This window comes from Cryptomeria japonica, chromosome 4 (assembly GCF_030272615.1).
Source record: "Cryptomeria japonica chromosome 4, Sugi_1.0, whole genome shotgun sequence".
In the NCBI taxonomy this organism is placed as follows: Eukaryota; Viridiplantae; Streptophyta; class Pinopsida; order Cupressales; family Cupressaceae; genus Cryptomeria; species Cryptomeria japonica.
The window spans coordinates 386,389,678-386,415,527 of NC_081408.1; the positions used below are offsets into that span (position 1 = coordinate 386,389,678).

Below are 25,850 nucleotides of genomic sequence, written 5' to 3' on the forward strand. Positions count from 1 at the left end.
CGGACCGTGGCACTTATGGATGATCCATTTGAACCTATGGGGTCATGTTGTTTCTTCCTAGAAAATCCTCTCTCGGTTTCGGGCAACTCGATTCCATTTTCTTATGGTGAAACTTTTTTGTCGCATCAAAAACGGTCAGTGAGAGATGGCAAAATAGTGCATCTTTCGTTCTGCTCGTTGTGGGAACGAACCGTCAGCGCGAGCACGTTCGGGTGGTCAGGTTTACGCCAAGTTTTTTCTTGTCTCGCTCCCCAAGACGTTCGATCGTTCTGAGCCACCTCGTATTGACGTTTTCCCTTGAGTGCTCAAAGTAGAAAAAATGGTCAGACTTTGACGTCGCTTAACTCGGAGACCGTGGCACTTATGGATGATCCATTTGAACCTATGGGGTCATGTTGTTTCTGCCTAAAAAAACCTCTCTCGGTTTCGGACAACTTGATTCCATTTTCTCATGGTGAGATTTTTTCTATCGCATCAAAGGCCTCTCTTGGTTTCGGACTATTCCTACTAGCCCTTCAAATTGGGTAATTCAACAATAACTCAAAATTTTCCCAAAACACTTGGAAAAAAATTGCATATTCAAATACCCATTTGCAAGTTATTTAACATATGTCAGAATAAAACTCAATTATTTATAATCAAATAGTACAAATTTATAATCAAATAGTACAAGTTTATTACAAATGTATTTATAATCAAATGGTACAAATTTGGGCTCTCAAAATTTGCAAATCAGCCCCATGGACACTTTCATATATAAAATTTGGCATCTAATATAAATGATCAAGCTCATTACTGTTTATATTTATAAAATTTTGCACCTAAATATGCAAATTACAACTCGTTTTTTAATACAAAAATTAGCATCTAGATATGCACATTACAACTCATTGTTGTTTTTTAATACAAAATTTAGCATCTAGATATGCACATTACAACTCATTGATGTTTTTATATACAAAATTTGGCATCTACATATGCACATTACAGCTCATATGCATATTACAGCTCATATGCATGTAGAGCACATCCAAAAAAGCGAAGTTACAACGTTTCGCAAAAGATATATACAAAATTGTCAAAATTATTCTACCATATTGTAGAATTATTCTTCTATATGGCCCAAAATCAATCAAGTGAACCTTCTGGATCAGCTCTAACCCTTAGTGTCTCAAGTATTGCCTCATGGTCTGATTCACGAACTTTCCACAAATCCTTGTTAAGAGGTCTACCATGATATTTAATCAAATGAATATTTGTTGCAACAAGAAGGTTTGAGTAATGAACAATATGTCTATGTGTCTCAAAGTCCTCAAACAACCAGGCATTAGAATTTTTTATAGGGTACCTGCATTTTATAGAAGGATAAGTTAATGTCAAAATCAATACAACGACTGCTAAATAAATGAGTTTAAGAAGTCTCAATACAACTCGACACAACAACGATACCTTCTAAGCCATGTCCCTGTCACAACTACGGATCCTATTGGCTACTCAATACCCTCTCCATCAACCACTGTAGAAGTCAATTTCTTTTTGGCCTCAATACAACAACACAAAAAGTAATTTGTTCCTTCTTCATTGTTCTCATCCGCAATAACTGCATATACATGACCTGCATTTAATAGAAGAATATAAGTTAATACCAAAATCAGCATAAGTTAATACTAATAAATTAAACTTAAAATTGTAGCAAATTGCAACCCTTTACCTGGTTCAACTATGTCTGATACATGGTCAAAATCCACTGATGCTTCAATCTGGTTCATTTGTAGTGCTCTAGGAAGTTGATATGTATCTAGGGTTTGCAAAGGTCTACAAGACCATTGGTCAACCCACTCTTTTGATTCAAATTCATCCCACACAAAATGCATACACAAAGAGCAAAAGCATGCAATCTGTCTAGTATAAATAACTAGTGATGTTGCATTTGAACTTCTAAATGAATGCATGTCACTTGATCCAATAAGTGTACAACAATCTAGATAGTTTTCAATGTTACATTCACGTATTAACCAAAAATATCTAGAAATCATAGACTTACCTACATTACCTGGTCCCATCGTAGAGTTACACCATTGCACAATTGTTTTTGCATCTATTAACATTGCACCACCTTCGTTCTTCAATTCCTCTCTGGTAAGAGCTCTTTTCACACATGCTCCCGCACCATCATGCTCTCCCTTTCCATGCCCTGCCTCAATGAAATTCCAAAAATGTTGGACACCACTTGTCACATGCATCCTAGTCAACCAGTAGAACATCCTTGCATTCTTGAATTGTGCGGTGCAATTGTCCAACCATATTAAGTGTTGGTTGTATCTTATATCTCTTTTCCTTAAACTATCATAGAAGACTGTAAAGCATCCTTGCACAAACTCTGAGGAATGAGTACAATCATCACTGATATAGAAGTGATATTCTCTTATAACCTTTTTGTCCTCCTCGGTGCTATCATGTGCATGCATGAATGCTATGTGAACAAAAATTGTAACTTGTGTAGAGTGGTAATACATAGATTGTATTTCATTTTGCAGCTTTAGTGCATAATTCTCAGCAAAATCAATGACAGAGACAATAGTGTCGAGGGGGAAAGTGTCCTTACACAACTTGAATTGCTCATCTAACCACCTAGCTCTATGTGTGTGACCTATGTACTCATACACTAGTTTCTCTTGAAACATCTTCATAAAATCAGCTACACATATATCCCTTTTCACTAACCCACGCCTCTTTAATTCTTTTCCATCTTTAACACCATATGTGAATGACTTATATTTTCCAATAGAAACTAGTTCCTTACCAATTTCATGTGTGCTATCCAGATATAGGCATCTATGCAACTGCTGCATAGGACAAAAACCTCTCAAACACATCATCTTATAGTAAATGCACCCGTCATCTCGTTTACATAGTACACTTGAAATAAATTCTCTCAGTGACTTAGGAGGTGCTTGTAGACCACATTCCTGCAAAACATCGTTACTGTGCAAAGTACAACATATATAACAATAAATATCATAATGCATGGAAAATTCAACATGGACCCTACAACAACATGTAGTACGTGCATGATTAATCTTAATATAAAATGGTTTTGTCATCTCAAAAAATATTTGACTAATTTTAATCTGAGGAAAGCTTTGAGGAAACCTTTCATAAAATTGTGTTTGAGTGGTATCTAAATAGTGTTTTGGATGTGGCTCACGATTATTAATTTCAATTCACCTTCTAACAACATCTATTTGGTTGGGTGAAACCCTTGTGTTGTCATGCCAATATTTCTCAATTAACATTCTTAGTGCATCAACAACAACCTTGTCCTTGCGTGGGAGTCTACCTGAGAATGCCCAAAGAGAATTATTGTTAGGATCCTCGATTTTCTCTCGCCTCTCTAAGGCATAGTGTAATGTGGTTCTACTTATCCTTAATGACTTGCTTATTTTGCTTATTAAACGGAATTTTTTCATTTCCTTCCCATTATGGTTGATGTGAGGACACGACGAGTAACATTAGCATTTGAATAAGGAGAAAGAGCATTTGAAGAAATATTTGGAGATGATTGTGGAAAAAAGAACAAAGAAATTAGTGCACTAAAAATGAAGGTAAGGGTGTGTTCATTAGTAGGATAAATAATAGGTTGTAATCCATCGACAAAGGTCTACCTACTGTTTCTTATAGAATAATGATGTGAATACTAGAACTGGGTAATTTTAGATCTCCTTTAGATTTTAGTAGACCAAGAGTATTTTACAAAATGATCCTTAGAAACCCAAGGAGAAGGACCATATATATGAATTCTATCAACATGACTACATTCTATCTTTTTAATGAAATAAAATACCAATCTCTATGTTAGTAATATACAATTGAGGTTATTTTCTTCTTATCTCTAAATTCAAGTAAAAAGAGAATAATAAATTACAACATAATTTATAAAAGAATAATATGCAAAAGTGATGGTAAGTGAAACATTTCCTAGGCCCACTAGAGTCATTACAAAATTTAATACATCAATGATGTATTAATTAATTAGAAGTAATTCTCACCATCAATAGATTATTGACATTAAGGACATCAAAAAAGTCGTTGAGGGAGATAGACAAGGATTTCAAAAGATGCAAGAAAAGATGATGTATGTTTATAAGAATAAAAAAGGAAGAAAATATGGAGACCTATTTGAGTGGAAATGGATACAATTGAGAAATAATTTTTACTTCTCCAGTACCTAATTCTAGATTTTGAGTAAATCAAAAGGTAGAAAAAACCTTAATGAGTAAATCAAAAGGTAGAAAAAACTAAACACAAAATAAGGTATAATGAGGTGATAGATCAACCACATGAGGTCCCCTATGATTTTATAGTATGTTTATTAGACATGATAGATATATATTTCTATTAACTACATGTACTCATCTTCATTTCCTATGAAATAATTTATGAATGCTAGTTCTTATGGAGATTTAATTTATTTTATTGAAAATTTTATTAAATATTTTTATTTAGCTATGGGAACATTATTATGTTTCCAAGGAACCCATATTAAACAATATAAGAATGGAATAATTATGATTTCATATTTTTAGTGTGAGATTAATTGAATGAATGATATGTATTATTATAATGATTAAGTACATATATAGCCTCCATTTATATGTACTTTTTAATAAAATAATAAAATTGATTCAAAATGATTTTTTTTAAAGACTCTTTAGTTTCATATAATATACCACATAATGACTCAAACTTGATTCATTATCATGGACCTATTGATCATATGCCAGACTCAAAAAAAAAAAGTGAGAGAGCTCATTTCAAATGAAAGATTTAAAATTCATGCTTTTCAAAATGCCTAGTAAGCCATTTACTTTCAAGACTATGATTTGGGTCTTTGGGAGTATTATAAAAAAAGACACAAATAACAATAATGGGTTTTAAAAGTTGATTAAGATGGATTAAAGTAATGGGAGAAAAACAAGGTGATTCATGTGTGCTTAAGGGTAAATGAGTTTTTTTCTCCTGATTATTTAATTGATATCTCTTTGGAAGGATGTTCGAGTTGGTTTTATTTACTTCCCCACATGTGTGTAGGTTTATTTAATTGCATAACTGCTAAAATTACTAATAAAATGACAAGCGGATGAAACTCAATTATTATTTGCCCATCATTGATGATAGTAAGAGGAAATTATGGATTTGTAATATTGTTAAGAATAATTTTTTTTATTGTTAATTTTAGAAAATAGAGACAAATTTTCTTTCTTTAACTCTGTTATAGAATTTTGACGAACTCTAGGAGGTTGTAGTATTGTTTGTGAGGCTTGTTTTGATATGAACAAGATGCGTGGTCCTAGAAAATAACCGGAACCTATCTCTTGCAAGGCATTACAACATAATGTTGAGATGTGGGATATATTTAATAGACGTAGGTTTACTCTCTTCCTCACCATGAAAGGATACAATGACTAGTTGACCTCCAAATTTTGTAATTGTTGGGAACATAGTGAAGTCAAAATAGGTGGGGTTTATTTTTTTGTTACTCCGAATTGATTTCTCAGATGATGGGCTTGAACCACAAAGGTTTTAAAATCTCTAGTCAAAGCAATAGGAAGTATCCAAAATTCATTGAAGTTGTGTTCAAAGAGAATGAGAAGGTAGAAATATTTGTGAATGGATTAAATCAAGAGAGCCTTCTGATGTCATGGGATCTAATGAGTCTTCATGTTATGAATTATTTCACTTTAGAGGGAAGATTTAAGGCTATGCATGCCTATCATTTTTTTATATTTAATCATATTAGATACATCGAGAAGATAAATCTCCCATTTAATTTACTATCTTCACTCCAAAAATGTATTAAGGATAGAGAGTGACCTCATCTCCACCAGGGAATAATTATGCCTATTTATAAATTCAACCTTTGTAATGTTCCTAAATATAATTAATCTCCTAAAAAGAGCCATGTTAAGATAAATCTTATTAAAAGCAAGTTTCCAAACAAATCCCTTTCCATAAAAAACCCTAACACTGTTGATAGAGATACTCCAGTAGGTAAAAAAAGATAAGACTAAAAAAGGTGACTTGGTGATTGGTTGTAGTATTATGAGTACCCTATCCCTTTCTAAAGATTTGTTGAAGATCTCTCCTGACAAACCCCACCTCTCGCAACCCTAGATTGTGTTGGAGTAATTAGGTGACTCCACAACACCCCCAAGTTCCCTGAAAGACTAAAATAACTTCCACAAGAGAGAATGACAAGAATGATTGCTTAAATAAATCAAGATTGATTGAAATAATAATGAGCATACAAAATATACATGAGAGAAATTTCTCATAAAGACAAGGTGATGAGGTGGGATGAAAAAAACCGACACAAACACTAAATGCATGATGCAAATGTTAAATGCTAATTGGTCAAAACTAAATAATGAGATATGGCCCCATTATAAAGAAATTAAGATGTAAGTAGTTTCCCACTAAGAACTAGATAGGTAATAACCTCATTGACACTAAAAGATCTATAAAGAAAAAGAAGTGGATTACAATCTTGATACCCTGGTCTTGGGAGAGGGTACAATTGACATTTTGGATGATGGGTATGGTGTTGCAAGGTGTGCACCCTTGGTCTCTTTGTGTTGTGCAACGCGGTGCTTGGGTTTGTGACATGGCTTAACCGCTTCTTATGGATTCTATAAGTCTAGTGGTTGTATCAGGCATTAACAAGTCGATCTTTTGGTGCAACGACAACCACACTTGTAACAAGTGGTATCAGAGCTTGGTCACAGGTTCAAACCCCTTGCTTGCACTAGGGGGGATTGTTGCAAGGTGTGCACCCTTGATCTCCTTGTGTTGTGTAGCGCAACACTCGAGTTTGTGACATGTCTTAACTGCCTCTTGGGGTTTCTATAAGTCTAGTGGTTGTATCGAGCATTAAAAAGTCGATCTTTTGGTGCAACGACAACCATACTTGTAACATATGGAGACCTCAAAGGGGAAAAGGATTTGGGAAAAAGTAGATCTAAACCTAGATGGGAGATTAAAGGTCTACAATACTTGCTAAGGTTTCCTCATTGGGTAAAAATTTTGAATCAAAAGTTAAGGATATAGTGATAGAGGAGGAAGAAGATGACTCTCCCAATGAGGAATTGTTTCCTCAAATTGATAAAGAGATTTTAGAGAAAGTTTACCACAAGGAGGGTGAGGAGGAAGAAATGAGTTTGGGTGGAGGTTGTTTTAAAAGTGAAGAGGAAGGAGATAAACAAGAGAAAGATGAATAAAATAAGGAGGATGAGGAAGGAGAAGTCAATGAGGAAGGAGAAGTCAATGTGGAGGAGGATGAAGATCAAACTTAGGAAGAGGGTGAGCAAGACACTGACAACATGAACTTGTATATGATGGTGTCCAGACACTAATATTGAAGAGGACACCAAATACAATAGTGTTTTTAGGTTTAAAGTGGTGAACTTACAAATACACTTGAAAGATGTAGAAACTAAAGTTGAATCTAATAATTTTTTGATAAAATTGAAATAATGGAGATGGTACTCAACAATACTATCGCTATGATTGAAGGGATTATGCACAAGGCAATTATGGGGACTATTTTGGGGACATTAAAAAATTGGAAGGATGATAAACAAAAATATTCCTAGAGGACTATAGGTAAGAAGAGAAAAAAAATTGAAGACCAAGGACAATTGGGAGGAGTCCTTGGGATCCCTTATAGAACACTAGAATTTTATCAAATGGGCATTTTGATTGCCTAGGTGTTGTTGTTTCCTTTTGGTTGTTTCTACAATAGTTTTATATTTCTTTAGTCTAATTATTAACATAAGTGTAGCATCCTAAATTGTACTCGCCTACAATTTTGTCCTCACCTAGGCCTCACTTTGGCATTCTGGATTCCAAGGCTTGATTGCAATGTTGATTCTAATCACACCACTTAACTATTATGCATTCTCATCAATTTCCTAGTTCTACCCCACTTTTGGAGTCCTGATTTCCAAGATCAGGACATACCACACCTTGGTCCCTCAAGACCCAAGTGTACCATTCCCTAGGCCTCTTAATTGGGCCACAAATTGCACCCTCATAATGGTCACATTGATGAGCAGGAATTTGGATCCCGTGTTGGCCTGTTGCATAAATTTAATTTGATTTTTGACAGTCAAGTATAAAAGGAGGTCTACCCCTCTCATTTTAAACCTAACGAACTGAAATCAAGATCTAAATTACACTCTAGCAAATTCAAGTGAACAAGCAATCAGACATTCATCAAGCATTGGAGCAGAAGTGAAGTCAAGTTCAACCATTGAAGATGGCATTCATGATCAATTTTTTATGAAGACATCCTACATGAAACCCTAAATGATTTTATGTGAAAAACAAACAAAACTTCATCAAAGTAAATATTGTGGTTTCAAGAATTACATTTCAGATTTAGTCTTTCCCTCAAAAGTAAAGTACTTTATTTCAGTCTTTCATTACATTTGTCAATTCAATTTCATGGTTAATTCCAAAACCAAGGTTTGACCTAAGGAAAACCCTTATTCCCAACATATTTTACTTTCTTTTTGTGTGTATGAAATAGATGCAGAGATACACTCAAGAAATTCGATAGAGTTGATAGTGACAAACATGTTTAGCTTTCAATGATCAAAAATTTGAAGGACTGGGGCAAATCTATGCTACCCGATCCTAAAAAATTAGGCCAAATTTCTAATAATAGGTTCTAGACATCTCCTTTTGCCCAGATCCAAGTTTGTGGCTCGGTGGGACATACGTAGCTTACATTTTTGTCAATTTACTTCAATAATTCATGGTTTTACCTTAATTTCACAATTACATTACAATTCAACTTAGAAAGAGGATACTTAACCCTAACCAGTCAAATCCAATCAAAATATCAGTCTCTTTCCCATTAGGATTGAGCCTAGATCTATTGGGTTTGATCCTATTTCAATGTAAATTGGTTAATTGAGATATTTAGTGGATTTATTCAGTAAAATCCTAATACCTAATTTTCCATCCATTACATTTTGGTGAACCCAACATATTGCATGTCTAATTCTGATATTGTCTGAAATATGATTTTGTATGCATTTTAAAATTCAAATTTGCACTCATAATTGGTATTTTGAATTTAATTTTATAAATTTAGAGGTTAAATTCATAAAAATCCTAATTTATTATTCTAAAATTAACTTGTGGGTTGCATAATTTTTCAAGTGTGTTTTCATATTTGATTATTATGACATGTTATGTTATGATATAAAGGCATTTATTTTGTAAAATCATAATTCAAATTGCTTAATTAATTGGTTAATCAATCATTGTTACAAAAAATTGCATTGTTTAATCATAGTTTTTTAATTTTTGCATTCAAAATTCCCTCCTTTGTGTATGAGTTTTGTTACCATTACTCCTACATACAATATTCTCATGAGAAGAAGTTGTAGAACTAAGGCTTCCCAAGGTTTAGTCACTAAGGGTATGGAGCCTCAATTAGATCACTTATTCCATGAGAATGTTGGTGTTTCCTCTAATCCAATAAATGACATCATTTATACCCATTCTCCTCATAATTCTCATGATGTGGATGAATCACTAGCTAGGGTTACTATTGACCAATTGGAGAAGATTGACAATGAATTTGAAAATATTCAACAATGGATGATTCAACAATACTCAAAAATTGAGGCAATCCCTTTGCTTGAAGGATTAAAAAGAAAGGTGCAAAGTGATAAAATTGGTGTTGATTTGTTCTGTGGCCTTGCTCATATTGTTGATACTAATATCATGCCAGTAAAAATTTGTGTCAAAGTCCTTGGTTACTCTCAATCTACTATTCAAGTCAATCATTCTATTCCTATGCCTACATCCTTTCCTTATGTGCCTACATTTACATCTTCTATCATGACCACTTCCACACAAAATGTTAATCCTACACATGTTTGTCATGGGGGAAATCTCATTAATCAATATTCTTACATACCTCATTTTGTGAGTCTTCCATTTGCATCCCAATCCTCTCCCATACCAACATACCATAGTGTTCCACCTCTGTATTCTCAACCTCCACCTTCATATAACAATGTTCCTCCTCCATCACAATCCAACATTTCCAATTTCAATCCATCCACTAAAGAAACCATCAATAATCTAGCCCAAACTGCTACATCCCTACAACAACAATTGCTTTCCATTACTTAATCCAAGTTTAATGTGCCCAAATTTGATGTAGCAAGACCATTATCTAATGATATTGTATGTGTGGTTCCCCCTAAACATATATAAATCCATCAAATAGAGTTATACCATATCAACACATTTCAAACATTATGCAGTGATTTTGCTCATGACCAAAGAACTACATGACTAAATTATTTACTTGAACCTTTAGGCATAAAGCTTTGCAATGGTATTGTTCTTTATCTCTTGATTCTATTACTTCATTTCAACAATTGGCTAATGCTTTCATTCAACAATTTCAAAATAATATTGGTCCTAAAATTACTTTGACTGATTTGATTCATTGTAAGCAAGGAGTTAAAAAACAAAGTGACTGATTTTATTGATAGATATAAACATTTGCATTCTCAAATTGCTTATCAAGTGCCTAATCATGATGTTAAAAGAATTTTTATTGATAATTTATAAAAAGATATTAGAGATAAGCTTCTATTTTCCGATTTTACTTCCTTAACACAATTGTGTACAGTGCTTCATAATTATCAGCTTCAAGTGAGTCAATTTGAATCATCTCCTTCAATGGATCTAGTTGATAAAAATGAGGGTTCCCAATAATCATTTGTGAAGTTTGAACCAAAAAGGTTATATTCAGATAAATAACATCAACACTCAAGTGGCAGCCACGACATCAGGTGTGACCTCTTTATCCAAATACTTTAGAAAATAATTAACTCCTCTTTTTGTGTATTTTCATAGTATAATGTCAAGGTTGATAAATGATGATGTGTTGAAAATTCCTCCCATAAAGCATATTGATACTTCTAAACCATTGTCATCCTATCATGATCACAAAGCCTTTTGTTAATATCACCGCCAACCTACCCATGATACTAAAAAATGTTATACATTAAGGAGTAAGATTTAAGATTTCATTGATAATAATACTATATCTATAGCTGGTGAGAATGACAAGAGAAAGTCAATAGCTCCTCCTAATAAAAACCTCAAAATATTCACCAATCCTATAGTAGCAGACCTAGTCACAACCTCAAATGATTGACAAGGATACAAGTGATTGTCAAGGAATAGCCAAGCAATGAGAACCTTTAAAAGGAGTATATTCTTTATCTCCAAAGACAATAATAAGTCATTAAGAACTTGTAGAAGCCTTAAATAATAGTGAAAAGGCCTTCTCAAAATCACTGTCAAAAGCATTCAACATATCTAGAGCAGTCATATAGCTTTGGAGCAATGACAATGAGAAGACCTAGAGAATCGTAGATTTACTCAAAGGTCACAATCAACACATCATTCAAAACCTTACCATGGAGTAACTAGTAAAGAAGAAAGACATTATTGTCTTCTTTGAGTTGTATAGTGATGACTAAGTCATATCATGAAAGAAGAATGCCATATCAAGAGATATGTACATACATGAGACTCTATGTTGCCACAAGTATGCCAAATATCACAATTACTCATCATTCTCAGTCAATGAATTGAACCATGGGTCAGAGGACAATCAAATGAAGATCATACTACAGTGCCACAGCCAATGCACAGTCATTCAAAGTAGAATAACACTTTATGAGTGCCTCACAAATCATACTACACAAGAGAAGCCTATAACAAATATCACAATCCATTGGAAGATAGTGATTATCCATATGGGGAGTGGAAATAACAGTCTAGAAACAATATCAACAATGATTAGTAACAAGACAAGTGATCAATAAATATGCCTAAGGTAGCAACCAATGATGATTGGAGCAGCATCATGAATATGTCTAACCCATGGAGGCTATATTTATGAAAATTGATTAATACCCACAAGAAAAGATAGTCGCATGTTGTGAACAAGCAATAGAGAGGAAAGAAAGACATTCATAGGGATTAGAGGTCTTGAAGACTTTTGTGGAAGTCAAAAACCATTATTCTCGGCTTAAATACAGTCATAAAGACATGAAGTCACAGTCACAAGGCTAAGTCAAAATTACATACGATAGATATTGTGTTCCGGGTCATTCAATAAAGGTCATTGTTATAGTCCAAGAAGTCATTTTAGTAGTCATAATGGAGCTACAACACTAGAATACACAAGGGTCACAGTGCTAGGGTTAAAGGAAATGAGAAGCTCTTACTGTTTTTGTCATCACGGAAATATCTTGCAAACATAGACACCATAGTCAAGCTTCATAACAATGAGTAGGGGGTTTGAATCAAAACATAGTAAAGAAACATCAAGCACAATGGCTTAAAAGTGAAAGGGGGTCACAAAGAAGTAACTATAAATAGTCATAAGGGAATAATAATGCAAGTAAATACTAGTTATGTAAGTATTAAAACTAACGTAACTTCCTATTGGTTATGCAAGTAAATATTAAGTCACTGCTTTCTCTTTGTTGTTATTATCATATCTCAGGTAGTTTCTGCCACTTCCTTGGTAAAAAGGTCATTTAAGATGTCTGAGATTCCTCTACATTGCCCGTTACAACTTGAGGCTTCTATTACTACTTTTTTATTGAATAATATTGCAAACCATAGTTCAGATCTCATTCTTTGCTTTTCTGATCTTAGGATTTTTCATTGTTTTGATCAGTTATTCTCGATAAAGACTTTTGAACTCCAATAATTAGCTAAAGAAAACCATACCATTACATGGTCAATAATCTCATAGAGATGTCAAATATGTGTTGAAGATCAATCTGCAAACAGGCTGAAAAATAGGAGTATTTCTCCAAAGTTAAAGTTTGACGTCCCAATAATTGATTTATGAGGATTGAAGGGAATTTTTTCAAGGGTTTGCATGATGACTCATGTATTTGATTGCAAAACCCTACCAATTGTATGCTTCTACCTTCGCTCTATTAACTCCATGACAGTCATTGCACTTGGATCATTGGTTTGTAACCATCATATATGTGTTTGAGAGGCCTTTGTCAAAAATGAGCATTTCCTTGGGACTACTACATAGCTCTATCTTTGACCTTGTACTTCTATTCACCATTGCACAAGACTATTCTTATTGATTGCTTCATTATTTTTCTTCAATGTTGTGATTGAAATATCGAAACCTTATTAACTATGATCAGCCTCCAGGATTTCAATTTTGTCTATGTTTTCTTTGAGCTTCATCACTGCTTCATCATGAAGCTTGACTACTTTCTATGATCTTTCTAAGTATCTACTACCTTACTAATGAAGACTATGTTTTTATGAATATGATCTTTTATGATTGCAATATTTTATTTTCATTGTTGCGTTGTCATCTTTGACTATCTTGAAGCCTTAGGATTTTTCAATGATTGCTATGGCTTTACTGTCTTTTTGGTCTTGAGGTCTGAGACACTTCAACTGTCTATATCTTTGTTTTGTTAATGCTTTAACTGCCTTATTGTTCTAAAACCTTCACACTACTGTCTCGAAATCCCTTTATGGAGGGCTATTTCACATGCTCTGTGACTATAGTAGGATTTGAGTGCAACTCTAGAGATTGTCATTATAACAAATAGTTTTGTACCTAATTTTGTTGGTATTATGGATGAATTTTTCATGTATTTCATTGGTTTTGTCATTGATGTCAACACTTGTCTTCTTGGAGGTTTACATTATGTTTACCGGTATGGTTAGTGGCTTATGCACAGTCACCGGTATGTGTTCACCAGCAGGTTATATGGTTCACCGGCAACGATGATAACTTGGAGATCATTTGGTTATGTCAAAGACATGGATTGGAAGTTTGGTTTTGGTGTTTTTCTTATTGGTCTAATCGGGTTGACAGATTTTCCTTTACCGGCAGATAGGTCTAGGTTATGGACCGGTACTCCAGATCAGCACGGCACGTCATGGAGATTATTTATTGTTTGGTTATTGTAGTAAATGTATTGAGCCGACATGTTGTATCGCAACAAGACTTATTTGTAATTGATTTAAATGTAATGTCTTTAGTGATCTGACCTATTCATTTGGTCTTAGGTTTTGTATAAATGATTGTAAGATCTTATTGAAGATCGTAGGTATGTCATGAGTGAGTGTGGATATTGAAGACCAAAAATAAGCAGATCCTTATGCGAATCACGCAGACATTATTTGAAGGTTGAAGAAAGGTTATGAAGGTGTTTTGACACTCATGTTCAGAGCTTAACCGGTACTGAATCCAGCATTGGAGATGCTATTTTGAGCAGTACATTATCATTGGATTTAACCATCCAATTGTGTAGTCAGTGTGACTCCTATTTTTGTGATCGAGCAGTGAGCTCTAGGCAGTTGGCCTTTTCTGCATGTGCAGACCCCATTTGTATACACATACTATCTGCAGTAGTATCATCTGATTGTGGGTAAGGTTTCCCACTGTGGTTTTTCCCTTACCGGGTTTCCACGTCAAAATCTTTGTGTTATGTGTTGTGGATCTTGTTTCTCTTTATGTTTCATGCATTAAGTTATACCGGTACTGCTATATCTATTAATTTGTTTTACCAACACTTAAGTTTGGTTTACCGGCAATAAGGTTAAATTGGAATAACTTGCATTTGGATTATAATTTATTGACAATTGGTTCACAACTAATTCACCCCCCCCCCCCCCGCCCCCGCTCTCTCAGTTGTCCTTCCTGGGACCTAACAATTGGTATCAGAGCTAAGTCCTCTTTTTTGCAGAAGCCTAATAGCTTGAGGAGATCCTATGGCAATAAATATTTTCAGGAAGGACAGTCTGAAGCTTGATGGAACTAACTATGGCATATGGAAGATCAGAATGGAAACACGTCTGAACTGCATTAGAAGAGATATATGGGATGTTACAAAGAATGGCTATGTTGCTCCTGTTCCGAATCAACCTCATCCACCAACATTGGCTAAGGATATGGACAATGATTGCAAAGCAAGAGAAGCACTTTTGAGCGCATTATCAGATTAGCAAATCATGGGATTGTCAGACTGATCTACTGCTAAAGCTATTTGGGATAAGTTGGAGACACTGAATGAAGGAGATACCACTGTCAAAATTGCAAAACAAGAATGTTATCGGGTCAGGTATGAAAACTTGAAAATGGAAGAAGATGAAAGAATTTATGCATTTATGGAAAGAGTTAATGAAATTATTTTAGGAATACAATGTTGTGGAGGATCTTTGAGTGAAGATGAAATTGTATCTAAATTTTTAAGAGCATTTCCACCGGCTTACAAAATGAAAGTAACTGCTATTAATGAAATGAGAACAATGCCTAATACTTCAGTTTCTAGAGATACTTTGGTTGGAAAACTTTCAGCATTTGAACTTGAGGAATTTGGTCATGTTGCTACTGTAAAGACTGATTTAGCCTTCAAAGCATCATCATCATTTGACAAAACTGGTTGGAAAGCACTTTATGCAAAAGAACTTGAAGCACTATTTGCAAGGAAAATGCCTAAAGGTCCAGCAGGAAGTAAGTATGAAGGTAAAGCACCTTTCAAATGTTTTAATTGCAATAAAGTTGGTCATATGGCATCTAGATGTCCTGATAGACATGCAAGACTAAGGGAAAAAGCAAAAATATCATATAAGCCTAACCCTGAATATCAGAGATACAAATTCAATAAAAACAGAGATAAGTCATGTTACTATGCAGATGAAGGTGTTACAGATGAAGATCCAGCAGATAACAGATGGGCTTTTGTTGCAATAAAAGAAGATCAACCGACACCCATTGTCAAACCGGTAGAGCAGGCACTGGCAGCAAAAATTGAAGAAAAAGATGAATGGATTATAGATTTTGCATGCTCACATCATATGACTGGTGATAAAAGCAAATTCTTATCATTTCAAGAAATTCATGGAGGTCTAGTAAGGTTTGGAGATGATAAAGCTTGTTTAATCAAAGGAAGAGGCACTATATCTTTGGATGGTAAGCACAATACTGACAATGTTTATTATGTAGAAGGTTTAAAGCATAATCTTTTGAGTGTTGGGCAGTTAGTGGAAAAAGGATTTCGGTTACAGTTCAAGAATGGGAAATGCAAAATCATAAACATAACTGGATTGGAGATTGCAACCAGTAATCAGACCAAAGGTAATATCTTTCACTTGAATACCAATGATAAAACATGTTTGATTGCACATATTGATGAAAGTTGGTTATGGCATAAAAGACTTTGTCATGTGAATTTTGATTGCATTGTAAAGATCAGTTCAAATAAGGCAGTAAGGGATTTACCTAAGATTGTGAAACCTCATAATCTGGTATGTAAGGAATGTCAAATGGGAAAGCAAGTTAGAACAACATTTAAGAGCATTAATGAGAAATCAAATAATATTCTTGATTTAATTCATACTAATTTATGTGGTCCTGCAAGAACAAGAAGTCTACAAGGAGATAGATACTTTATGCTAATAATTGATGATTATTCTAGAATGTTTTGGGTTACTTTTCTCAAGGAGAAATCAGAAGCTTTTGGAAGATTCAAGATATTCAAGGCAATGGTAGAGAATGAAACCGGCAAGAAAATCAAATGTTTAAGATCAGATCAAGGAGGAGAATTTATATCAAGGGAATTTAATGCATTCTGCGAAGTGAATGGAATCAAAAAACAACTATCAGCACCCCGGACACCCAACAGAATGGAGTTGTGGAAAGGAAGAACATAACTATGTTGGATGCAGCAAGAACAATGTTAATGGAAGCAAATCTACCTCATGTGTACTGGAGAGAAGCAAAGAACACAACGGTTTATACTTTCAACAGAGTTCACATCAAAAGTGAAACCGGTAAGACCCCTTATGAACTATGGTTTGGTCATATTCCTACTCTTAAATACTTTAGAATATTTGGAAGCAAATGTTATATTAGAAGAGATGAGTATATTGGCAAATTTGATCCTAGAAGTGATGAAGGAATATTTCTTGGTTATTCATCTAAAAGCAAGGCATGTAGATGTTATAATAAAAGGTTACAGAAAATCATTGAGAGTACTAATGTGAAGATAGATGAACACTTTAGAGGAGATTCAAGATCTATGGAACTGACAGTTAAAAGGATTAAAAATGAACCGGCACAGACTCCACCGGTATAGAATGAAGACCCAGTCACATTGGAATCATCACAAAACTCAATAGTGACTGAAGAACAACAACCTGTGAATGGTAATCAGAACAAACCCAGGTATGTCAAATTGAATCATTCAGAGAATCAGATAATTGGAAACAAGAATCAAGGTATTATGACTAGAGGAAGACTGGCAAATGAAGAGGTATGTTTAATTTCTCAAATTGAACTAGCGTCTGTTACTGAAGCATGTAAGGACGAACATTGGATAAAAGCAATGGAAGATGAATTAGAACAAATTGAAAAGAATAATACTTGGACATTGGTTCCCCGACCTAAAGACAAAAATGTAATTGGAGCTAAATGGGTATATAGGAATAAACTTAATGAAGATGGAGAAGTAATAAAAAAACAAAGCAAGATTAGTTTGTAAAGGTTATTCACAGAAAGAAGGAATTGATTATAATGAAACCTTTGCACCGGTAGCCAGAATTGAGGCAGTTAGACTATTTCTTGCATTTGCAGCTTACAAGAACTATAAAGTTTATCAAATGAATGTAAAATGTGCATTTTTAATGGAGATCTTGAGGAGGAAATTTACAATGAACAGTCTGATGGATTTTCTTTGACAGATAATAAGGATATGGTTTGTAGGTTATGGAAAACTTTATATATATTGAAACAAGCTCCTAGAGCTTGGTATGCTAGATTGGATAAATATCTTTTGAAGCTTAGTTACACAAAAGGTAATGTTGACATCAACTTGTATTACAAAGTTACCAATGATGATATTTTGGTTATTGAAGTCTTTGTAGATGAAGATGGATTATGTAAGGACTTTGCCAATCAGATGCAAAAAGAATTTGATATGTCTATGATTGGAGAGATAAAATTATTTTTAAGTTTACATATTTCACAAACAGATAAAGGTATATTCATATGTCAAACAAAGTACTTGAAGGAACTTTTGAAGAAATTTGGTATGGAAAATTCCAAACCGGTAAGTACTCCTATGACTACAACTGATAAATTGACATTGAAGGATGATTTAGCTCCTATTAATCCAACAAGGTACAAATCTATGATTGGAGGATTATTGTATTTGACACAAACAAGACCTGATATAATGAATGTAGTATGTATTATTTCAAGATTTCAAAGCAATCCTAAAGAAAATCATGAATCAGCAGTTAAAAAGATTTTCCAGTACCTACAAGGCACAACAAATCTTGGTTTATGGTATCCTAAAGATAAAAATTTTGATTTATGTGCATGCACCGATGCAAATTGGGCAGGTGATGTAGATGACAGAAAGAGTACCACTAGTGGTGCATTGTTTCTTGGTAGCAGATTAATTTCATGGATAAATAAGAAGCAGACTTGTACATCATTATCAACAGCAGAATCAGAGTATGTTGCAGCAGCAACTAATTATACTCAAGTATTATGGATTAAGCAAATGTTGAAGGATATAAAGGTAAAATGCAAAGAACCAATAATCATTTATTGTGATAATTCAGCAGCAATTGATATATCAAAGAATCTGATATTTCACTCTAAGACAAAGCATGTTTCTATTAAGTATAATTTTCTGAAAGAGAATGTTGAAGCAAATGATGTGAAATTGGTTTATGTGAATACTAAAGAGCAAATTGCAGATATCTTTACAAAGTCTTTGCCTAAGGAAACATTTGAATATCTCAGAGAGCAGCTTGGGGTAATTTCCCCACTGGCAGAGACTTAGATGTTGAAGATTGACATCAAACCGGCAGGAACTAAACAGAAAAATATTTTTTTGGCTTTAATGGAGGAGAGCTACTTCTCAAGGGGAGTAGTTGGCAGAAAGTTAAGTTTTGAATTCTTAACTGCTTTGGCATTTGATTTCAAAGGGGGAGAGATATCTATGGAAAAACATTATTCCTTTTCGAGAGATATTATTCATTGAGGGAGACATATACTCTTTGGATATTGGTTTTGGTTTCTGTTTCTATTTCAGAACTTTGTATTGATCTATCTTTGGGAGATTGATTGGTTTACTAGTTTTGGCATTCTGTTTTTGGCACTTAGATGTTTTTCCATCTAGTGTTTTCATCAATGCCAAAAGGGGAGATTGTTGGTATTATGGATGACTTTGTCATGTATTGCATTGGTTTTGTCATTGATGTCAACACTTGTCTTCTTGGAGGTTTACATTATGTGATTGAGCAGTGAGCTCTAGGTAGTTGGCCTTTCTGCATGTGCAGACCCCATTTGTATGCACATACTATTTGCAGTAGTATCATCTGATTGTGGGTAAGGTTTCCCACTGTGGTTTTTCCCTTACCGGGTTTCCACGTCAAAATCTTTGTGTTATGTGTTGTGGATGTTGTTTCTCTTTATGTTTCATGCATTAAGTTATACCGGTACTTCTATATCTGTTAATCTATATAGATGGCACTTAAGTTTGGTTTACCGGCATTAAGGTTAAATTGGAATAACTTGCATTTGGATTATAATTTATTGACAATTGGTTCACAACTGATTCATGCCCACCCCCCTCCTCCCTCTTAGTTGTCCTTCTTGGGACCTAACAAATTCTATTTTCTAAATGATAATTCTATGAAATAGAAAATATATTATATATCTATAATAAAAATATATATTTTCTGGGTTTTCATTTTTAATTTTCTTATATCAGGTGTAGATTATCACATATGAGAAAGAATTGAAAGAAATGTAAAACATATCAAGCCAAGAATTTATTTGTTTTATAAGGATGTATTTGGGTTTCAAACAATGTATGCATCCATAAAATTTAGGCACATGTGTAGGGGTCTGTGCAGTTAGTTCATGGTTTCAATGCGTGAGAATATCATAATTGTTTTCTTTAAGGTGGATTATTATGTTTATAATTCAAAATCACTCTGTTTTGAAACAAGGGCAAAAAGCCTAAAATCCAAATGTACAATCAAAGTATCATACTAGAAAATTTATTGCAGCTAATACATCCCAATACTTGAGAGCTACCTGATAATAATCTCGAGATGCATGCTCTTCCTTGACATAGCCACCTACAATTACATCACCAAAAAGTTCAATTGCACATCTAGAATTTAAAAAGAGACTTATAAATTCAAACACCACGATACATACATTGCAAACAAATAAAGTATTTTCTTGTCAAAATATACTGAGGATTCAATCATCATCCAGAAAAGGATGGCGATAAAATAGACAAATTACTCTAGTTAGTACCTAGGAAAAAATAATAGCTTTGGTCTCATAGCTATATAATCATAAACTACTTCTCCAGTTTTAGATAAAACAAAGAAAAATAATCTTTCAGGAACTAATTTTAAAGCTTAACACTACAAGCTAGATCATTATGAGTTTCATTACATGCCCTTAAAATTAAGGCCATCGTGTTTCTAAATGTAAAAATCATCTATAACTAATAGATTTTGTATCATTTGTATTGACATGTTGCCCATTTAACACTACAAGATACATCATTGTGAGTTTAGACATCTTAGAGCCCATTAAATTTCAGAAAAAATAAGATCCATTTGGTGATTGGGAAGACTTCCTCATGATCTTTGTCATAGATGAAAGGCTTTGTTTGCATTGATTCAGCTCACTGTCTTATAATACTTTATCTCTTTCTCATAGCTTTTGAGCAAAAGGGAGGAGTCATTCACTTGTTAAAGGACTTTAGAGCTTTCTATCTCTTCATGGTAGTGAAGTCTCTTGTATAGTGTATCATCAGTTTAGCAACTGTCCTATATCCTTTGGACTGTGAAAGAGAGCTTATATTTCCTTTGTTCACTATATCCTTGACACTCATACACTATCTTTAAAAGGTGGTCTTCTTGGCAAGACTGTCTTATAAGCTATCAAACTAGGTTTGATTTTTATCTTGAGTATGTTTGGATGCTATGAGGCTGCAAATCTATATATGATCATTTGACTGTCTTTTTCTACTTATTGGTTAAGGCCAATTTAACTTTGGCACGGTTCATTCTCTTATGATGACTCAATTTCTAAGAATACCTTGGACCGATCATATTGACTGATCAAAACCATTTCACTAAATCATATACCACTATGATTTGAATGCCCTTTTGACTTAGGGTTTGAACTGGATTTAGGGTTGCTACAAATTATTTTCACTGTCAATTTGTCTGAGACTCCTTTATGTTGTTGTTCTCCATGTGAGCAGTAAAAGATGTAGTTCTTTTACTTCTTTAAAATTATGGAATGAGAAATTTTTAATGATTGCTTCTATGATCCTTACATTGACTATATTTTTCAATCACTATCTTCTACCATTTGGTGTTGCTCTTCGCATGCTTTGAATGTTCACACTATGAATTAAGTATTCACTGCTCTGATCTTGTACTAAGACTCCATACTCTGTGACTGCCTTATTATACTGTCACATACTTGACTGGGACTGCTAATGCCAAATCAGCTCTTGAATCAGTTCTTACTATCACATACATTACACCAATCTTCACCCTTTTGATTTTAATAAAGTGATTTGATACTTATAAAAGCACTAATGGTTGCTGAGGAGGTTGCTATACAAATGGCAGAGAATAAACAATGTCTTTACTATTATAGATTGCTCACTCATTGCATTTATAAAAACTCTTGATTCGTATCATGTGGGAGTCCCTTAGAAATGAGGGTGATCTGAGAAGATACCTCATTGTCTTCGGTCTTGTGTTATTAATACTCCTTTATATATTTCTTTGACATCATATTTAGACATTGTTTATTTTTATTACTGCTTTTTTGCTTACAAAAACCCTTGACTCAAAGGAGACACTATCACAACTTTGCCATCTATTGCTTCTTGTCATGATTGCAACATTCATGAGTCATTCATGAATTATTTCTTTGATGCTCCTTCACAAAGGCTATTATCACTTTTACTAGTTTGTGATTTCCTTCTTGATGCATATTCAGTTCTACCTTTATCATGTTACTTAAGGTCTTCTTTGACAGTACTCTTATCTGTTATCCTTGCCTTAGCTTGAGCTTCTATAACTCAGATCTACAACTCAGACCTTTACAATATTTCATCTTGCTCTTATTTTGGCTCCCACTAATGCTCTTTTGTAACAATTAATAAACGATCTTCTTGTCTATGTTGAGACTTCATTATCTGTACAACTCACTACTCACTGTATTGGAGTTGTTGTAACTCATCTTTTTCAACGTCAAAAGGACAATGACATTGAATTTATTCACAATCTAAAACTATATTTTGGCATGTTTGACTACTAAGACCTTTTACCTGTTGTTCTGAGTCACTGCAACCATGCCTTTTTCTATTAGTTGCATTGTTAGGGTTGCAAGTCTACATCCTTGACAGTGATAAGTTGCTCTCAGGTATCAAATGGTTGCTCCTAATGTTCTTGAAGCCCTCTCTCCATACATGTTCCCACTATCACTACAGAAGCATGCCTCTATATCTTTGGGTATTTTGTCTTATCATCTACCTATATGACTGATATGTTGCCTTGGACTTTCTGATCATGTTCTTGATCCTTTCATGATTTTGATCTTGTGGATACTCTGCCCCTTCTTCTCTGATTTGTGGTTGTAGCCTTGGAGGTCTGCAACTCCCTGAGCTTACTGACTAGGATATTCATGGTTTGGCTTTGACTGTGATATAGGTCCTTCATTATCTTTAGGTCCTATATTGTTATGAATGTACTTGCTCTTATTTTGGCTCTTAGTTGACCTAAGAGGCCGCAACTAACATCAAAACCTTAGCGATTGAGATTGCTTTGTCATTTCGAGGGCATCTATCTTCACAAAATCTATAACAGTCAAAACCCTCTATGGGTGTGTTTGAACTCAATGATGGATTTCAACTATCATGGCCTTTGAATAGTTTGTAAGAAATTGTTCTCTTTAGCTCTGTGATCTCTGTTCAAAAATGCTCCTTTATAAACCTTTATTACTGTTGAATGAACTTCCTTGCAACTCCTTATAAAAATAATAAGGTTGAGGTTGCCTTTTTAGAGACCCCTAATGCCCTTTGGCTCGATTCTCATTGAATCTCATTGATCTTTTGATAATGGATTGTTCTGAGTATTGTGACTATGCTTTTGATGGCCCCGTTACAATAAATACTTTCACATATGCTTTGAAACCTTGAATCTATTCCGATCTGTACTATTTATTGGTCTTCTTTATTCACAGATTTTTCATCATGAAAAGGCATTATAATCATAACATAAAAAAAAAAAAAAACTTAAAAACTTTCCCATGAATATCTTCATTCTATTAACCTAGAAGATGTCTAAGCTTCTTTTGGATGGGTCTCATTTTTTTTAATAGCATATAAAGGATATACGTTCAAAATAAGAAAATCTTTGCTTTCTCCTAAAGGCAAAAGAAAAAAATCTCCATAATATCTATTTTGCGAATCTTATTCATGTCTTAATCATGACTGTGGCACCCTAATGCATGAGAATACAAAAGACTTGCCTTTATTTTGAGAGAGTAGAGTAAAACCCTACCTTTACTCATAGATCTTAGCTTGGACTGTTACCTTTGGGAGCGTATATCTGCATGCGCTCAATACAAATGGCAGCTGACTCCTTAAAATTTGCTGCTCTCACATGGATTGTGCTATTATCTTCATGCAGTAGTGTCTTGATGCCCCTTTATTGTTGTCAAATTCCTTCTTAGGCGCCATTTTTTATTGCAAACTAATGTTGCCTCATTTTCACGGGCATAAAACTTTGAAACAACTTCTCACCTCACTGAATACTGAGAGTGCTTCAAATAAACTCTTATTTCCAAAAATGAAGAACTCTTAGTAATCTAAGCATAAATCTGCTCCTTTCTTTTGGAGACCTGAAAACATACAGTGTATGCATGAGCCAGGGACTTGGAGCTAGGGTTTTTCTCTTTCCCTTTCCTTGAACGTGTTGTTACCTCTGTATGCAAACCCGAGCTATCACTGCTTTGACCACAGGTTATAGCTAACTTTGGGAGTATTAAAGAGTTGAACAATTTTGATTCTCAAAACTCATTTTGCAAAAACCCACATATAACCAAAAAAAAACCACAAGAGCACAAAATCATTAACCCAAATAATTTTTCTATACTAATTTTTTCCAATATAAAATATGTTTTTAATGTGCAACTCACATAAAAAACATTAAAAACATTGCATGACTAAACATATGCACTACATATAAATATTTATTTTGCATAATTAAAACATTTTTTTCTTGTGTAAAAAAAATTAATATTACATAATTAAAATATTTTAAGATGTACAACACCTTCTTTTTTTTTAAACAATAGGATGAGGATAATCAGGGGTAGTTAATAACATTGAAGTGACCTTATATCCCCTAAGAAATCACTAGCAATATTTGATAACATATTAGCAGGAATAGTGAAAGCGACATATGGAGACTTGATATCAAGGATAAATGGTTGTACCATGTAATCAATAGTGAAAGAGGGATGATCCACATAAATTTAAGAGCTCATAATATTTATTTTCTTGTGCAAGAAATATTCACTTTATATAATTGAATTTTTTATCTTTACAACATGTATATCACCCTTTTTTTGAATAATAGGATGCTTATAATCATGGGTGATTAAGAAGGTTGAAGGGACCTCATATCCCCTAAAAAATTACTAGCATTTGAGAACATATTTGTATAACGTGTTATCAAATGAGGGATACCTCATGACTAATAGTATAGAGGAGTAGTAGTCATTTTTATTTATGTGACTAATCATTTAGCTATATTTCTTACCTACTGACTAAATTAGTCATTTATTTAGTCATTTATAGTTGTGTTTTCTTACCCAATGACCAAATTAGTCATTTATTCAGTCATGTATAGTTGTGTTGCAAAAAATGACTAAAATTTGGTCATTTTTACTTATCGTGACTAAAATTTTTGGTCACCTAGTCATTTATTGGCCATATTTCTACTAGTGTAGACATACATCAAAATTTTAGCTCTTTCCTAAATAGGCTAGCTAGATCACTACTTTGATGCCACTGTAATATCTCTAATTCAAATAATTGTGGGCAATTGATGATTTATCGAATAGGTGCAAGTTGAAATAATAATCAAATGACTAATATGTTGAAGTTTTCAATATAAATCACCTACAAGATCAAATAGCAAAGAAGAAAACCTTCCAAAAACAAGAGCAACATGGAGATTTGTTATATTCCTCAAAAGAAAAGAGTACAAAATGGATGAAAAAGGTAAAAAAGACTTCTTTTTTAATGAAAAAATCTATAAAACCTAATCTATAATTATGAATCTAAAACCCTAACTAATATTTAGCTAAAAAAATGTGCCTCTCTAAATATAGAATGCAACAACACACACCCTGGTACCCCCCGCCCCCCCCCCCCAACTCTCCCACAAGTGAAACTTAGGGAGAAGTAAAAAAAATCTAAATGCAAATGCATGAAATGAAAAGAATGGGTCCCAACAACTAACGCTTGATGAGGTACCCATGTACAAACAAAGAGAATCTCTCTTAACTAGAGAAAATGAGAAAACCACATGGGAAAAAATCCTCTCCAAAAGAGAAAAATAAATAATTGCACTAGTGAGAGGAGGATAGAAAGAGGGCTCTATGTGACCCCACAAGGAAT

The 25,850-nt window shown here is 33.8% G+C and overlaps 1 protein-coding gene across 4 annotated transcripts; it reads right to left on the bottom strand.

Moving 5' to 3' along the window:
• Window positions 1-776: 776 nt before the first annotated feature.
• LOC131074642 (uncharacterized) lies at window positions 777-24,229 on the bottom strand. Of its 4 annotated transcripts, none has more exons than XR_009113092.2 (5): window positions 23,757-24,225; window positions 20,216-20,259; window positions 1,712-1,815; window positions 1,450-1,615; window positions 777-1,348 (listed from the first exon to the last, which is right to left on the bottom strand). XR_009113092.2 is itself a non-coding variant. In XM_058011298.2 (5 exons), exons 3-4 carry the CDS (start codon window positions 3,102-3,104, stop codon window positions 1,491-1,493), a joined length of 1,518 nt encoding a protein of 505 aa, XP_057867281.2. In that variant the 5' UTR covers window positions 3,105-10,182; window positions 20,216-20,259; window positions 23,757-24,229; the 3' UTR covers window positions 777-1,348; window positions 1,450-1,490. The 4 variants fall into 4 exon arrangements, 2 of the variants coding, with proteins under 2 accessions (XP_057867281.2, XP_057867282.2); XM_058011298.2 differs by having other exon boundaries at window positions 1,712-10,182; window positions 23,757-24,229; XM_058011299.2 differs by having other exon boundaries at window positions 1,712-10,182; window positions 23,725-24,229.
• Between the last annotated feature and the right edge of the window lie 1,621 nt (window positions 24,230-25,850).